We start from the raw sequence: 18176 nt of genomic DNA on the forward strand, positions 1-18176 counted from the left end.
CCCTCATTGGTCATGTGCGCGTTCGTGTGTGTTGGAGGAGGGGCTCTGTAAGGAAGTGGCAGATTTTCTCCGGTTGTGTATTTTCAAATTCTAGCGATATCGAGCTGGTTTCTCAAACTTACCTACCCCACCTTTAATGGAGAGATATGTGCTACAGTGTGATCCTACCTATTATTTTGTTACCTCACTTGTTCCAAACGGACTTCCTGCCCACAGTGTCACTCTGCTTGGATCAACACACATAATAAATGATAAGGGATTGTACATATTGAAAAGCAGTAATACTTCAGATAAAAACAAATTGTATAAAAAGTGGTCTTTATCAGAAGCACTTTTTACAAATGTATTGGTTGCAGAAACATACAGTTGGCTAAATGTAACATGCCTGGCCAACTTCGCGCCACAGGCCCCACTTTATGCAGCCCTGTCCTAAAAGATGCCCGGCCTTCCCAGTCACATGCATTAGGATTTGAGTAACTAATTGGTAAAGTTCAGAAAGACAGCCTTAGGTCAATTTGCTTTCTCAGTTAAAGTGTTTGGGAGGTGGAATTTCACGCCCACAAACATCCGAGTCTCAGGAAGCTGCGCAGTGTTTAAAACCAGCTTTGGCTAAAGTCAGCATATTGCTGTCACCAGCAATGATGCCTTACTTGCCTCTCTAAGCACAAACTCAAGGGTCCAATATGTCAGGGACCCTCAGTTTGAAGTGACAGCTAACATGTTCTGCTTGTTGAAGTCACAAAGAGACACAGAACTACCACAGAGACAAGAATATACCACCATAAAAAGCAAATCATAATAAAAATAACAAGCAAAACAACACAAAACAACCAAGTTGATGCAACACAACCAAAAAGAAACACAAAACGACGAGAAAGGTAGAGAATGTCACAACTACTGGAGACAAAACAACAAAAAGGGACACACATGCACACACACACACACACACACACACACACACACACACACACACACACACACACACACACACACACACACACACACACACACACACACACACACACACACATTATCTGTCCGGTTGCCACCTGCAGTTTTCCCCTGTAGATCCATTTAGGAGGGTGAAATTACCCAGAAGCAGAGCTGGAACTATGATGCAGCAGGTCACATTAAATGAAACTTGCCCTGAAGGCTAATTTTGCAATATAGATTTAAGATAAGACAATTTGCTGAATTTGCAGAGATTTAGGGGAAAGAGGGATTTTAGGCCCTGGTTTTTATACCTCATGTGCATTTTCACTTGCTCAGCACTTTCAGAAGCTGATACAGGTTTGGTGAAGCACACTTTAGTTTGACTGTGGCTTCTGTCACGAAGAAGTGCAGCCCTTTCTGTTTTTGATTTCTTTATCTGTGTGCTTTTTTAATGTGATTCGAAGACCTGGCATCATAGTGGACGTATTAAGCTCATTATCAGGTTCATATTTGTATGTTGTGTCTCTCCTGTCACATGTTTACATGCTTTAATGTTCAAAAAAGTCTTTATTTGTATCATACTGCCTGTGCTGCAGCACCTCTTTTCACCCTCTGTCTGAATTTATTGTATTTTTAGAATCAATTTGCCTTCTGTACAATGTACAATCAATAATGCCTAACACTCATTTAATAGTTTAATCTACAAATCACTTCCCATGATGTATTTGTTTTCATTTCTTTACTTATGGTTCATTAGTAGGATGTATTTTACTGATGGGATTATACCCTAAAAGCTTTACAGTTATATTACAATATAAGTCTGGACATGAATCTAATGCAAATTATTCAGCCAAAAACATTATGATATTTCACTGATTTATAAAGTGGGAACTTAAAGTTCTTATAAGAAAAAATAAATAAATGTGCAAACCATCCATCTGAGGTTTTCAAAGGAAACGTTTGTTATTAATGAAAAATGCTCATTCTCTTTAAAGAAGAGCAGAATAAAAACACCACTCTCATGTCTGTACAGTTATGATGCTAAAGCCAAGAGATGCTTAGCTTAGCATACCTTTCTGAAAGCACCCCTTGAGCTAAATTATTATCAACTTTTCTCTAAATACAACATTTACATTTTATTACACTTTAAAGTAGCTTAAGGACTTATTGAGATCTGTTATTGTTAGTGTTACTCAATATTTGATCATTTTGTGGTGCTTAAAATTAGATGGTTTTAATCTGCACTTTATCATTTGAATACATTTTCGGTTACATTAACCTTTTTCAGCAAATCAAGCTCAGTGTAGGCTATGATGCTGATACTGTACACGTGACTCAACAGCAAGGCTGGTGTTCTCTCCAGTGGCGTCGCCTGGCCTGGGCATCCGGGGCTTTAGCCCCGAATGTTTTTTCTGTAGCCCCGGACAATTCTCCCTCAATAATATAATACATTAACCGTGCTTTACGTGAACCTCATCATGACACAAGAGAGGACGGCAGCACTGTAATTTCCCGTGTTCAGTGAATGCAACAGAGGCATGACACCAGACCAATCAGAGAGTTGCATGGAAATAAACGTGTGTCATTCAAGCTCGGCTCTGTGTGTGTGTGTGGCAATAGCGCATGTGAGAGAGAGAGAGAGGGGGAGAGAGGGAGAGGGGGAGGGAGAGACCGGTGTCAGCATGGACCGTGTTGTTAGCATCTGGTTAGCTAGCTGCACTAACGGACATAAGGAGCTGTTTGTTCCACAAGAAGCTGGAGGAGAGTCCTCTCCTCTCAGACTGAGAGACTCAGGTGAGCTAAAGGACTCTCTGAGTGTTTAGATAGTTAACTTTAGTCTAAGTTATCTCAGTGGGTCTCAAACGGTTTGGTCACAAATTATTCAAAAGATTATTTCCGCGGCACACCTTCATATGATCATTATAGTTATTAAAAAAAAGAGAATAAAGGAAAAACAGTTATGAAATACTATATGGCAGTAAAACAAGAATAGAGTTTAAAAGGGGAGTGATTAGTAAAATATCCATAAAGAAAAAGTACATCTGTTTACAGTTCTGCTTCATATGGGTGTTGAGAGAGGTATCCATAGATCTCTTCATTTTGCTCTCAAAGTGCACCAGATTGATGCATTTAACTTCAATATTTAAAAAAAAATCTTCCCGGGGGACCTTCCCCCCGGACCCCCCCTAGAGGAGGTGAGCCCCCCACTCATAAAAAATACCACTTTACCCCTGCCTATATGCCGTGAGCTGATTATCGAGCCTTCATTGTAACAGTCGCGGGTGTACTGTGTGTGTGTGGGGAGTGTTGCAGTGAAAAATGCCACTGTAGTGCCGCCGCCACTGTGGGCTAAGCCCCGAATGTTTTCAGGTCCAGGCGACGCCCCTGGTTCTCTCTCCCACCACTCGACGCTTATTTGACTATAGTTTGCATTGGATCTAGCTTTTAATGCACAAGTAAGACCAGTCTTTATTTAGTTAGCTTAGCTAATGGCCATTTCATGCAGAATATGAACCGGGTAGTATAGGAGAGAATTGACAGTATTTACACAAACCTCCTTGGACACATTATAGCTATGTGAGCATGTCAAATGTTTAATAGATCATTTACAGCCCCTGGCATGGTAGATGAACAATTCCCATCTGGCAACACTGACAAGGTAAATACAGTAATGAACCTGCAGAGAGTTACAGCCTGATCCTGCAATTCCCCTTTATGGAGCTTTACAGAATCTAAGCTCATTCTTTAGCCTTTAGCTGAAAATGTATTATTACAGTTCACTCTAACTGCTCTTACAGTAGTATTCAGCTGCAGCAGCAAGTTGTTTTCAGTGAAAGAGCCCTAGAAACCCAACTGTACACTACACTCAGGGCACCAAACAGCAGAAAGACACAGATAGAGACTAGCTGGGGGACATAGTGGAGCATTTAGCAGCTAAAGGGACTTCATCAAATGTTTAAGCTCCAGATAACAAAAAAGAGTCAGTTATTGCATGTTTAAATTGACAATCAATCAATTAATCAATCAATCAAACAATCAAACAAACATACACTGACTCAATCATCAATCAATCAATCAACTGATCATTTCATCAATCAGATTGTATTTATATTTCCCAACACCAAAGAAAAACGGGAAAAACTCCCCCCTTAAAAAAACAATAAATGGGGTTAAAAATGGAAGCAACCTCAGGGAGATTTGTATTCACTTATCCAGCAGATATGGAGCAACATTGGCATTCATTAGATGCCATGTTTGTTTCTACCTGATAAATAGGACTCTAATAAGCACTCTCCTTGGCCTCTGTCGAATCCTATAGGAACATATTTATCTCAACTTTGTTTGTCTGCTTTTGATGCTGAGCAGAGTATTTGTGTTGTTGTTTGGAAAAGAGCTGCCTACTGGGGCTGGGAAAGAGGCTGAACAGAGCAGACCATTTGGACCAGAACAGTGAACTGAAACATGCTTTAACATTCATCGTGGGATACAGTCTTAGTAGGAAAATGCTAAAAGAGTCTGTCAAAATGCAGCATTTTCTTTCATAACACTTAGCATGGACATTTCATTTTAACTTCATATTGTCTAAGTAGCTCACTATCCCAGAGTTTTTAACCCTTAGACTTGAGGAAATAACTTTAGTGTTCCTTCAAATCTGCATTAAAAGCTACTACTTGGTTCACTCTTACCTGTCAGTAAAATACAATTGTGTTTTCTGATCTAACCTCATTCCTGCTATTTGTCCAGCAGGTGTCAGCAGAGCTCTTCTCATTTTACAGCTAGTAACGCTCACAACATCCAAAGACCCAGTAGAAGAGACAAAGTGAAACATCCAAGTTTATACACTCACTGGCCACTTTATTAGGTAGACCTGTTCAACTGCCCGTCAAAGCAAATATCTAATCAGCCAATCACATGGCAGCAACTCAATGCATTTAGGCATGTAGACATGGTCGAGACGACCTGGTGAAGTTCAAACAGCATCAGAATGGGGAAGAAGAGATTTAAGTGACTTTGAACGTGGCATGGTTGTTGGTGCCAGACGGACTGGTCTCAGTATTTCAGAAACTGCTGATCTGCTGGGATCTTCTTACATACGTATGTATGAAAATCCCAGCAGATCAGCAGTTTCTGAAATACTAGGGTCAGATTTGACGTAAACACCATGAAAGCATGGATCCATCCTGCCTTGTATCAACAGTTCAGGCTGGTGGTGGTGGTGTAATGGTGTGGGGGATATTTTTATTGGCATACTTTGGGCCCATTAGTACCAATTGAGCATCGTTTAAACGCTACAGCCTACCTGAGTATAGTTGCTGACCATGTCCATCCCTTTATGACCACATTGTACCCATCTTCTGATGGCTACTTCCAGCAAGATAACGTGCCATGTCACAATGCTCAAATTATCTCCAACTTTCTTGAACATGACAATGAGTTCAGTTCACTTGTACTCAAATGGCCTCCACAGTCTCCAGATCTCAATCCAATAGAGCACCTTTGGGATGTGGTGGAACTAGAGATTTGCATCATGGATGTTCAGCCGACAAATCTGCAGCAATTGATTGATGCTATCATGTCAATGAGTGTTTCCAGCACCTTGTTGAGTCAATGCCACGAAGAATATTCTCTACAGTATGTGCTCCCTTTGTGCAGCTTGTCTTTGGTTGACCTGTGTCAGGAACCACTTCATGTGATTGTTGCACTAAAGCCTCAGTGAACTCCATTAAGGTCAAAATGAACAGAATGTCTTGCCACTGTTTTTTTCAGGATACAAGCTGAAAGCCACTGTTTCTTCTTGGGACAAAATGTTCTCTGAGCTCACATTTCAACCGAACCGAAATACTATGTTTTGCTTTTTTCCTTTTCAAGTGGTTTACGTGTTGCTCCGGGCAACCAGTTCCTGCAGTTTGATTTGAGTTTTGATTTCTGCATGTGCCACTATAGTGGCATGGTGACTTGGCTTGCACATGTTGACACTTTATTGGTTTATTTTTAAGATGCAGCACTTCTACAGACAACATTTAGTAAAATAGATTTAGAGGGCTTTGTTTTTTTCACACAACTACTGTCCAAACACTGCCTTAGGCTATATGTTTTAAGCTAAAGGCTAATGCTAGCATGCAAATCACTGGTGCCAGAATACTTTTTGTTCCTACAGTTTCTAAACAAAATATTATGTTCAGGGAACGGTGTCAATCATTCTAAAGCCTATTTTGTCTAACATGACTTGCCAAGTGATTCAATACAATACAACTTTATTTTCAGAGCAAGTCTAACAATGTTTCCAACAGAGGGAGTCTTTAATGGGACACACTCACAGACACACACTTAAACTTACACATGTTCTATGTATTGCTTTGTTATAACTCCATGCCAGCAAAAAAGGTTGCTGGAGACATTGGCAGTGTTCATTTAACGTTTACAATTAACAATTGAAAAGATGAGAGCACTTGCAAACATCAAGGTACCACAAATGTAAACCACATGTGTCCGTCAGTCATCTGTCCATCTGTTCGTCCCATTTTGGTGAACATTATATTTCCGGAACGCCTTTGTTACGAACTTGGATTCACAAGGGGAAAAGGACTCAAATGCACGACCCGGGAGCCAGAGGTAAAGTATAAGCTATATACTTTATTTTGCCAAAAGGATATACAAAAGAAAACAACACTCTTTGCGAGGTGACACAAATAAAGGGCTTCAATAAGGCATAACAAAAAACGATCACAACGTGAGGAACAAAAAACTTCCAAAACGTTTTCAGGAGCATGGATCAGGCATGTGACAAGATAAGTAAATGCTGATGAGCAGAGTTCTGGCATGAGGACAGGACAAGACGAACTGACAACAAACAAAGGGAAACGGGAATATAAACAGGAGATAACAGGGCACAGGTGAAAACAATCAGGGGCGGGGCTGGTGCTGATGAGCGCGGGAGAAACACACTAGGAAAGGGAGTCAAGGAACCTGAAATGAGACGTAGCAAGTGAGTGACAAAACAAAACAGGAAGTGAAAGACAATACAAGAATGACACATAACAACATAAAACATGACTGACTTAGCACTTTTGACGGTGCACAACAGCCTTTTCCTGAAGAATTTCTTTAAATAAAGAACAAACGTTCACTTGGACTACTTTAAGTCGTTAAATGTCAGTGTGGCCTCACAAAACTTCTGGCTTTATCCTTGAGAACACAAATGTTTAATAGGATCAATTGATGAAGTGGTGACGCTTTGGACCTGCAAGGGACCTAATCTGCAACTTGCCTGGTTGCCTAAGGCCTACAATACAACCACAAGGGAACAAACATTTAATGTAACATCACAATACCTGAAGACAAAAGATTCAAGACCCTTTATGGTACATTTGATCTCGGAATTAACTTATTTGATTTTAGGGTTGATTGATGCAGAACAGAGGGCTTCAGTCTAACTTTATTAAATTGTGTGAATCTATATCTCCAATTAAAATAGCAAGCCTCAGTATTTTATTACAGTAGGCTTGTTCATAGAGTTTCTCAAAGGGTTGACCTACAATCTTTGAGCAGATTTTCATTGATTGAAGCAGTTTGGATTTTAAAGTGGTGGACAAACACTTGTACCATGTAGAAATGCAAAACTGTAGAACACCGATTATATACACATAACACGATGTACAAGACAAAAGAAGTGTGTCACAAACGTGCCAAATGCACATGCAGACAAATTCACGGGTATGACAGAGGGCATGAATGCAGAAAAAAGGTGCATTTTAATATTAAACTGGGTTACTTTAAGCACTAGGCTTATGTTTGACTTTCACTAACAGTGTGCAGTAATTTTAAAACTAGAACAACAGTCTCTTAAAACTTGTGTGCACGTTCCTGCTGTTGATACCTGGAACGTGACACACTGATTTTTAGGCAGTCATTGCTCCTCATAGATCAATAAACAGATGGCCCGCTGTGTTTGTCAGAGTGCCTGAGTACAAAGATGACCTTCCCGCAAACCTAATTATCTCGTCACTGTGAACACCACACTGTTATCGCTACATGTGCTCCCCATTATTTCTCATTAAGTCATGCGGATGCCATAGAACTCCATCATACTATAGTGTCCTGTTTGTATTTCACATAAAAACAGACCTGAGGAATTGTTTTATGCATCAGTTAACCTCATAACTGTCGGTTGAGTTCATGAAAAGCTACAGCAATCCTTGTATTGAAATACAAAAAAACAAGCTTATTGGTCTTCTTTATTAATCTCATTTGGCTCGTCACTGCTCTTTCTAGAGTACTTTGAGATGAACTTTGACCTCAAACATTTCTTTGATTGTATGTGTTTCCAACCTAAATGAACAACTTAATTAATTATAGAAAACCTATTGAATATGAACTTTAGAGGTGCTTATGTGGATTATATTACCTCCGGAAGTTTTTCCTTGTACGATGTGAGGGTCTAAGGACAGAGGGTGTCGTTTTCTCATACTGATATTCTGCACAAACTGTGCTGTTGTATTTGCTGTAAAGTGTCCTTACTGTAAGGTAATTATTATATGTACAGCACTTTGGCTCGAGCAAAAATCGTTTTAAAAATGTGCTATATAAATAAAACTTGATTTGATTTGATTTGATTTGATTTGGCTGTAGCCTAATATTTTGTGTAAAGACTCAGGAGAGATATTTTTCTTACTTTCTATCTCTTGCCATCACAAAGAATAAGAGTTTTCCCCTTAAGCAATGTCAGGATTTTCTTCAAATTTGACAAAAATGTCGACTTGGACATATCCTCAAGGATATGTTGTTTATAATTTGGTGTCAAAGGTCAAAGGTCAAGGTCACTGTTCCCCCTGTTGAACCATGTACATAAACCCACATTTTCTGGAACACCTGGAGGGAATTTCATTACATCTAGCTAAAATGTCCAATTGGACTTTTAGATGACCTGTCTAGATTTAAGTGGTCAAAGGTCACTGTGATGCTTTGGGCTATGACTTGATAATTAATATGTCAATAATTCAAAATTCACACAGATAGGTTACAAGGAAAAAGTTATGACCTTTTGGAAAGACACGGATGTAAACTGCTGCTTGTCTGGGTGTCGGGGGCATACAACCAAGAAGCGGTAATTATAGTTAGTGGTTAGGAGCATAACATGGCATTTAATCACCGCAGCATTTAGCTGAGCTTCTCCCGGTAGCAGGGGAAAGCTGCGTGATGCTACAAAGGGGCGTGGCTAGCAGCAGAATCAGCCTGTTTGCAACAGGGCTGCAAAAGAGGGGTAGCAGTATGAGGCATGGCTACAATGGGTGATCTGTTTGGTATTTTAAGCAAAAACCTTCACAGACATGTTTTGTATAGGTATGGCCCTACAATATATTTTCCCAATATAGCATAATAGGTCCACTTTAAGTCGCTTTGACGCGCTGTAAATTGGCTCTGTGCTGATGTTGCTGTTGTGTTAGTATGAAGAGGGGGAAGACACTCTACTAGGCTGAAGTGCTACCCTCGGTTAGCGCACTATTTGAAGTTGTTGCTTAGCGTTGCATTGGCAATTCACATGTGATCCGATCTGTATGAGGAAACAAAAGGACGGCAACACAGGAACCTTAGTGAAAAGTCATCACTCCAGGCTCTACTTCTTTTTTCCCTGGAAATGTAAACAAATAGCAAACATGTGTGCCTTTACATCACAGAGGTGAGTCACTACTATTTGCTGTGCGTGGCTCAAGTCCATGCTGTCTTCACAGGGTGTCATGTGATGACATAATACACACCAGATGTTGTTCTACTCTCATGTGTGTTCTTATATCACCTTTTATCAGATTACGTATTTATGATTCTATTTTCAAGTGGACACAAAGAGATATTTATAGGAGCAGGGTTTTTTTTTACCTTTACCAATCAAAATTAAACGAGTTGAAGCCCTTGTGCTATAATTGAGTATTTTTGTTTGGATGGCTGTGCTGGGTTTGTTCCCTTGGCAACGCCGTTACCATGACTGCAGCTCTTTGTTTTACACACCGCTCGTCCAACTTCAAGGACCACTGGCGACCCTATTAATCACCACTCGTACCGCAAATATGTATTCATATTAGCACACTGACTCATTTGTTCTCCCAGTGAAGTATAGGTGTCCAGAATCCAGCGTTTAACAGAGCTCCACCTCTTTAGTTGCACATTATGTTTCCACCTCCTGACATTCAAAGCTGTCCACTGACACTGATCCATGCTTGAGAAACACTCAAAAACAGCCTCTCCCATGCCAACTCATCCAGGAGTGGGATGGGCATGGATTATAAAAATTAATGATCCTGCGTGTTTACAAAAGGTGTGTGAAGAACACGATCTCCTTTATCTTTATACATGTAGTGTAAACACATTATGCTTAATTCAGGCTAGCCACTATAAAAAAATCCATTTGAAACTGAAAATGGAGATAATACTTTTGTTTTCAATCAAATAAAAAAAGACCACTTTAGAGTCTTGTTTTATATTACTTTATATGACAGTAATATAATGAGTTGGATGGAGGGTGTATTTAAAGTATTTTCAATGGGCATGTTTTGACCTTTATTTTTAAAGTGGGTATTTAAGAGATTACAGGAAATGAAAAGAAAAAGAGAAGGAATAACATGAAACAAAGTCAGTTTCTGGACTTTAGTCATAGATTTTTTATTCTTAGGGAAGAGGAAGTAAAGATCATTTTTTTCCAATTACGTGTGTCAAATATTAAGGAAATAAAGCCGTCATAGAACATGTTAAATTTAAGAAAAAAAACATTCCCAAGGACCCACGTTTCTTATTTTCCTGATGCATTTTAGTCATCATGAGTTTCCATAATAAACACTCAGCTCTGTGTTGCTTAAAGCGGTTGTCAGAGGCCTTCAGTGGCTCCTCTGTTTTATAGTTTGGCTTGGCACCAATTTCTCATTCTTTTTCCAAAAGAAACTCCAGCAGTCCAAAATTGGCTTGTAAAGTTAAGCTCCACTTATGTAGATTTCCAGGATGTGAACTCACCTTTGAATACCATTCAAGTTGTCTTTTGGTAAGTGTGTGTAAAAAACGATTTAAGGGATTTACTGTAAACCGATGGCGGGGAAAAAACAGCTTTGTCAAAGTTTGTTTGATTAATGGATTATGGAAGGATAAGTTGAGTATAATACCTAACTAAGAGAATTCTCTTTATTGTACTGTTATTTCCCCCCCAAATAGTTTCTAACCTTTCTCTATGTTCATATTCTCTTTCATCAAAGTTTTTGGACTGAAATTGAATGTAATTTCCAAATAAATTGTCCATAATAACAATGTAAAGCCATCACAACAGAGCTGGCCAGCTAACCAATCAGAGCAGACTGGGCTCAGTAGAGGCACTAAATACAAATATGATCCTGAAAATGAGCATTATATGTCTTCTTCAATAAAAAATACAATACAATATTGGTAATTTTTCTGAAGTAAAAGATATGAATACCTTTTCCACATTGATGTGGTGGGATTTCTTCAGGGTAAAATAATTACTTCTGTGAAGCATAAGATGATACAAATCATATACTTAAAGGTGGGGTAGGTAATTTTGGAGAAACCGGCTCGAGATCGCTAGAATTTGAAAATACACAACCGGAGAAAATCTGCCACTTCCTTATAGAGCCCCTCCTCCAACACACACGAACACGCACATGACCAATGAGGGCACGAGATAAGTTTGTGCACAGATGGAAGGCTGACAGGCAGGTAGGCTATCCAGTTATTTTAGCCGGGCCGGCTAAAATGATTGGTCGTGCTTTTTACAGTATTACGGCTTCCACAGATGACATTTTGTTATGGATTTGTTGTCAAAGCACTTAAGATATTCATTGCTATCGGGATGTTAAGAGCATTCCATGGAATATAACAAAAAGTGTATCTCGAGCCGGTTTCTCAAACTTACCTACCCCACCTTTAAATGGTGCTCTTTTCAAATTCACATAAGAAAAATATCTCCTTTAGTGTGTCACTATGTAATTTTAGCTATGGATACAAATAATTCAATTCAATTCAATTCAAGTTTATTTATATATCACATCATATTTGTCTCAGAGGGCTTCACAGATCAAATAATGAAAAAAAGTAATGTAGCACAGGAAATGAGCTTACAGTCATGCTGTGACTGGCATTAAACTCAATGTGATTCACCTGTAATTTGTTTATTTCAGAGTTCTTCTTTCCCCCAGCTGCATACAGGGTTGACGATAATTAAATGTTCTTCTCTGTACTCGATCAGAATAGGACCTTCAGCAAGAAATAGTTTCTTTAACCCTTTGAATGTTATTTATTTTTTATGTTGATCCAACTTTGTGTGCCGCAGTGAGCCTATTTTCCTTCAGGCATTGAAACAAATCTTCATCCAGCAAGCTTTTATCCTTGTCTGATGTGCTGTGATTATTTGTGCTTTTATTAATCTCTAAAAGTAAGGGCCAAAAATGTTTTCACTTGAGTAATACAAAAATCTAAAAGTTCCTCTGTAAAAATCTTTAACACTAATATGACAACAAAATAAAACAGAACAAACCTGGCTTCGCCCAAAGTAAGGCTTTACTGTATGTTTCTCAAATGTATGCACATGTATCATATTTGAAAATCAAAACAACATTTCAGAACTTGTAACTCAACAAATGATCACCACTTTCATAGGCAAGGCAAGGGAAGCTTATTTATATAGCACCTTTCAACACAGTCATTAAAAATCAAAGATAATAATAATAATAATAAGATATGAATAGTTCAATTAAAAGCAGCGGCAAAAAGAAAAGTCTTCAGCCTGGATTTAAAAGTAGTAAGAGTTGCAGCGGACCTGCAGGTTTCTGGGAGTTTGTTCCAGATATTTGGAGCATAATAACTGAACACTGCTTCACCATGTTTAGTTCTGACTCTGGGGACAGAAAGCTGACCAGTCCCTGAAGACCTGAGAGTTCTGGATGGTTCATCATTTAGCAGCAGATCAGAAATGTATTTTGGGCCTAAACCATTCAAAGCTTTATAAACCAGCAGCAGTATTTTGAAATCTATTCTTTGACACACAGGAAGCCAGTGTAAAGACTTCAGAACAGGAGTGATGTGATCCACTTTCTTAGTGTTAGTGAGGACTCAAGCAGCGGCGTTCTGAATCAGCTGCAGCGTTCTAATAGATTTTTTAGTGAGACCTGTGACCTGTGATTACAGTAGTCGAGTCTACTGAAGATAAAAGCATGGACAAGTTTTTCCAAATCCTGCTGTGACATTAGTCTTTTTATCCTAGATATGTTCTTTAGGTGATAGTAGGCTGATTTAGTAACTGTTTTAATGTGACTGTTGAAACTCAGGTCAGAGTCCATGACTACACCTAGATTTCTGGCTTTATCTGCTGTTTTGAACATTGCAGACGGAAGCTCAGTGCTAACTTCATAGGGTAAACATTTAATAATAACAATGAATAGATATCACTATTTAGCTGTAATCCAGATACCCTTACAATATAATGCAATATCAAGTTACATTAACGCAAAAAGTCTAGACAAGCTCTTGCCACCCACATGCAGCCGCGCCTGATCAGGTCTCCACACGCTTCTCTTTCCAACGTATATTCTGATTGCTTAAATTAGATCATGAACATCTGCTCAGACAGACTGCTGTAGTCAAAATGAAAATCATGCATACAGTATGTGTGTAGCATCAGCAGACTCAGCAGAGAGTAAATGATATTCGAAAGTCTGGTCCATCTGTTCTTAGAGGTTAGGGGTTACAGTTTGCAAAACAACAAAACAAATCAGTTCCTCTTCAATGAATCTCAACGACTGTATATCCAGTAGAGGCCTCATTACCAATCACTACTGGGTGAAATGTCAGAGAGAAAGAGGGATGGAGTGGAAAGATAACCTCTGTCATTTACCATGAGTGTGAGAGCGGTGTTAATGACTTGGCCCTCGCATCTTGAGAGGTGGGTGTTTGAACAGGAGTCGGCTGCATGGGCTGAGGAGAGTGTGGGAGGAGAGTGGGGAGGATGTCTGATCCACGTAATGGGGGGGGGGGGGGGGGGGGGGGGGGCTGCTGTGACTCACAGACTGCGAGCAACGGCAGCTCAGGTAGTAAACAAACTGGTTGCTGTCTCCATGGCAACTGGCACATCGCACTATTTCCCGGCAGAAAATATTGTGTTTTTGGACCCACACAAACGCACATACATACTTAATGGGGACCGCCGACGGAGAGAGGTCGCGCTGTTGGATCAAAACCAAGTGCACATGCCTGAATAAAAACATTTTCTTTAGAATACGGCCCTGGAAATAGCCGTTTTTATTACTTTCACATAGGCTAGATGTTTCCCCCTCTTTTCAGGCTTTAGGTCCAGCCTAAATGTTTTCTTCTGTTTCCTGTCTTTATGCTAAGCGGCTGCTGGCTGAAGTGTTTATTGTATTGATATAACATTTGTATCAATCTTTTCATCCAACCCACACACACACTAACACACACACGTTCCTGAATGTTTTGTCCTGTTATCCATCTATATGCTAAAATAAGCTAACTGGCAGCTGGCTGAGGTATCATATTGATATGAAAGAGGTGTCAATCCTCTCATCAAACTCCCTACAAGTAAGAGGATAAGTGTCACTTCCACATATGCTTTACTTACATATTTGTTGTGTACAGAAGATGATTAGGTACCCCCAAAAAATTTAAAATAATTCAAATATTGGTTTCACATGGCCCTTAATCCTCTTCCCGTATGTGTGTTGTCATTGTCGTCTTTTATACGTCGTGTAATCTGACCTGTCTGACTAGTGTCTCCTGTTTGTTACTATGCACCAAACTAGTTTCCCCTTATTTGTTATAAAAATAATAAACTCTTCTATTTATTAATGTATCTAAATGAAACACTTCTTCTATTACTGTAGATTGAACTTCCCTGTACGAGTCATAACTTATTCTTATGTGGCTAAAAGCACACTAACCGACACACTCACTTCAAATTTTCCATTGACTGTTACTCCAGAGAAAAGGAGTCATCCAGTCACCCACGTGTGAAATGGAAGCACTGAGGCCACAAATAAGTATTCTTCAGGCGTCCTCATACATTTGGTCTGACCTCATAAAACCACATCCCCATTCTGTGTGTGTGAAGTATATTTTCCAAGGTACAAAACAGTCATCTTTTTGTCTCTGAATATCTTTTATTCAATGCATTTATTTTCACATACAGATAAAAAAACATAGAAAAACAGAATATATAATATATATTAAATACTTTAAATAAATAGCAAATAAATAAACACTAATGAGCATCTTCCAGACAGTGGTAGATTTGTTGTGTAAACTCATTTCTGTCCTTCAGCATTTAATAAATTACGGCTGCGTCCATGCAGCCCTGTATGTACAGTACAGGTGTCTCTTTCAGAGGCAGACATCGCCTTCAGGGCCGTCTCTTGTCACAGCTTCATGTGTCCTTCAGTTTCCAGCTCGGGCGCCAACCTCCGATTGCCCATAGTTACTCCATAACCTGGCGTGCAACTCCAGGTTGCATTTATTCCATGTAAACCTTTCCACTATGTGTCAGCAAACTGTGTCCAGTTTAATACAGTTTTTATTTTAGCCTGACTTGGCCTTTCTGCTGAGCTCCAGGTACGTGGAGGACTTGAGGAAGCGAGGGTAGCAGTCCTTCTCCATCAGGGTGTAGATTTTAGCTTGGGCCAGGCTGAAGGATGACTGGCTGGCATTCTCAAGGTTCTCCTTCGTGATGGCTTTGGTCACATGGTCAAGATTTACCTATAGGGAGGCAGAAGAGGTAGATGATCAGCACTTTGCAGCAAGATAACAGACACAGCATGAGTAGTGTATTTGGATATTATTATATTTACCTCTCGTGGTGCGTCACAGACGATGAACTGGTCGTAAATATGCTTGGCTTTGGCGGCCAGTTTCGATGGTTTCGTCACCCGGTAGTCCTCGCAAGCCAAGTAGAAGGCGATGTTTTCCTCACTGAACTCTGAGACCAGGAACGCTCTGAACAGGCACAGTCCATCTGGAAACAGAAGAGAAAAGCAGGTTAACATCTGGTATATCTAAAACATCTGGAATGACTGATACATTCTTATTAAGTGTGATGTGAAGAAGTGTGCGTACTTACTTTGACTGGACAACAGTTTCTCGAACGACTCCTTCCATTTCAAAGGCTCGTCGAGATTGAACCTGCAGCAACAGAAGAATATTGTTAGGAAAAGTTTTAAAATCCACAGATGTCCCCTTTGATTTCACTGACATGCTCATAGAGACGATTTCAATCTGTGTCTTACCTCAGTTTGTCATATTTCTTGGACAGGATGCTGTGATCTGACTTTTGCAGTAAACTTCCAAACAAAGCTTTTAACTCCTTTGCCCTGCAAAGATAAAGAAAGAGAAAATGTTACAACAAAAAACTAGTATTTAAATCCACTTGTCATATATCCTATAAGAACAGGAATAGTTTAAGTTATTCCATTAAAACACTTAAGGATCTCACCTTTCCAGGCAGGTGGTAGGCAGTGATTCCAGTCCTCTGCACATGATGAGATGTTTCCTGGATATTTCCCCAAAAATGTTTGGTTTTATTTGTAAAGTTCAGAGCTGTAAGAGCTGCTGTACACGAGGGAGCTCTCAGCTAGTCTGCCTCTCTGTGTGGGAGAGGGCTTTTTATAGAGTAGTCCACTCTGTGATGTCACGCCTCTCAACCAATGAGGAGACGTGTGGGAGGAAAAGGAGACTGGTTTTCCTCCAGACTACTTCCTCTCTAACTGAAGCATGTGTGTAAGAGTAATAGCGACTGAATCACTTCACAGCTCTTCAATGTCGTTGTGCTCAGTCAGGGAGTGAGAAGGTGTGTGTGTTCTTGTACTTTGTACCATTAGTTGTGAAGAGAACCAGACGTTCTCACAAGAACTGAAAAATGTCCCACGATGAGGACGTTTTTGACGGTTAATAGAAAATAAGTTCAGTCACCCTACTCGGGTCAAAAAGCCCTCTTATCCAAATGACTGCACAGATTGATTGTCGGTGAATTACAACATTACAAAAATGAGGGGTTTGGCAGATTTTGACATATCAAGGTCTTTGACTTAGGTAACAGTAACAATGATAAAGAAATACTGCAACAATGAAGCCTTTGCTAACCTGTGTTAACCTTTGCATTACACAAAATGTTTCTAATCATTTTTTCATGGTCATCACTCTGTTAGTTCTGAAGAGGAGGAGACCGCTTTGGATAATTTGGCCTCCGGTAAACATCTTCTGAATAAAAAATGTATGAAGAAATCTTGACAGGAAGAAGCTGACTGCAATGCCCAACTCCCATGATCCCATGCAACTTCTACTTCATAAACTTTGTCTTTTGTATTTATTTTGTCTTAGAGCAGGACATTTCCTATTGATTTTTGAATATTTTATCACGCTTAATAAGACATTTTGTCAACCTATACTTTTTAGGTATTTCTATTTTTTTTTATTGGATAATGATGTTATGATGCTGTACAAACTGTAAGCCCCCAGAGAGCCCCCTACATTCATCAAATCTTTTTTCTGTTTTACACATTTTCTAAAATGATATGTTTAAATGTACAGATGAGGCATTATTTAATGACAACTTATGTGGAATTCCTGAGAAATATAGAGTGCAAAAGTTCATTAAAAAAAATGACCTTGTGTGTGTTTTGGTTGGTTTCTTTTCACTAGACTGTGAGGAAGCAAAATATCCCAAAGTCTCAAAATTGACCTGTGTATGAAAACCAATGTATTTGCTCATAGCGTCTCGTCGGAATACACTAAAGTAAATATTACCTCCCAGCACTGAACATTAGCAACATTGTAAAACTTTTGACAACTAAAAAAGTTATTTACTTATTAAAGTTTGGGAAATATTGTGTTCACGTTGAAAGACAGAGTAATATTATTAAAAATGTCAATAACAGTTGTTTATTCATATTTATTCTGTCCATAGTGTCTGTAATATACTGTATATCTTTATATCTGATTTATAGTGTATTCAATTTCTATACTGCTGTTAATAATGTTTATACATCCTTATTGTGTTCATTCAGTTTGTTTATATCCGTCACATGTACAGTATATATATATATATATATATATATATATATATATATATTTATTATACTTAAATACCTCATTGTTGTAATACTTGTACTCTGTGCAATGACAATAAAGCTGAATATAATTTAACCTATGTAAAGCAATTTGCCCTGAAGTTGTGGTGGTACCGTTAA

At 39.1% G+C, this 18176-nt stretch overlaps 1 protein-coding gene across 1 annotated transcript; it reads right to left on the minus strand.

Annotated features, from left to right (window-relative positions):
- Positions 1-15091: 15091 nt before the first annotated feature.
- On the minus strand, positions 15092-16550 carry rgs5b (regulator of G protein signaling 5b). Its single transcript, XM_034138013.1, has 5 exons — positions 16424-16550; positions 16218-16301; positions 16052-16113; positions 15783-15946; positions 15092-15690 (listed from the first exon to the last, which is right to left on the minus strand). The coding sequence occupies exons 1-5, from the start codon at positions 16465-16467 to the stop codon at positions 15514-15516; spliced, it is 531 nt and encodes a 176-aa protein (XP_033993904.1). The 5' UTR covers positions 16468-16550; the 3' UTR covers positions 15092-15513.
- Positions 16551-18176: the final 1626 nt, after the last annotated feature.

The sequence above is a fragment of the Trematomus bernacchii genome, unplaced genomic scaffold, assembly GCF_902827165.1.
Source record: "Trematomus bernacchii unplaced genomic scaffold, fTreBer1.1, whole genome shotgun sequence".
In the NCBI taxonomy this organism is placed as follows: Eukaryota; Metazoa; Chordata; class Actinopteri; order Perciformes; family Nototheniidae; genus Trematomus; species Trematomus bernacchii.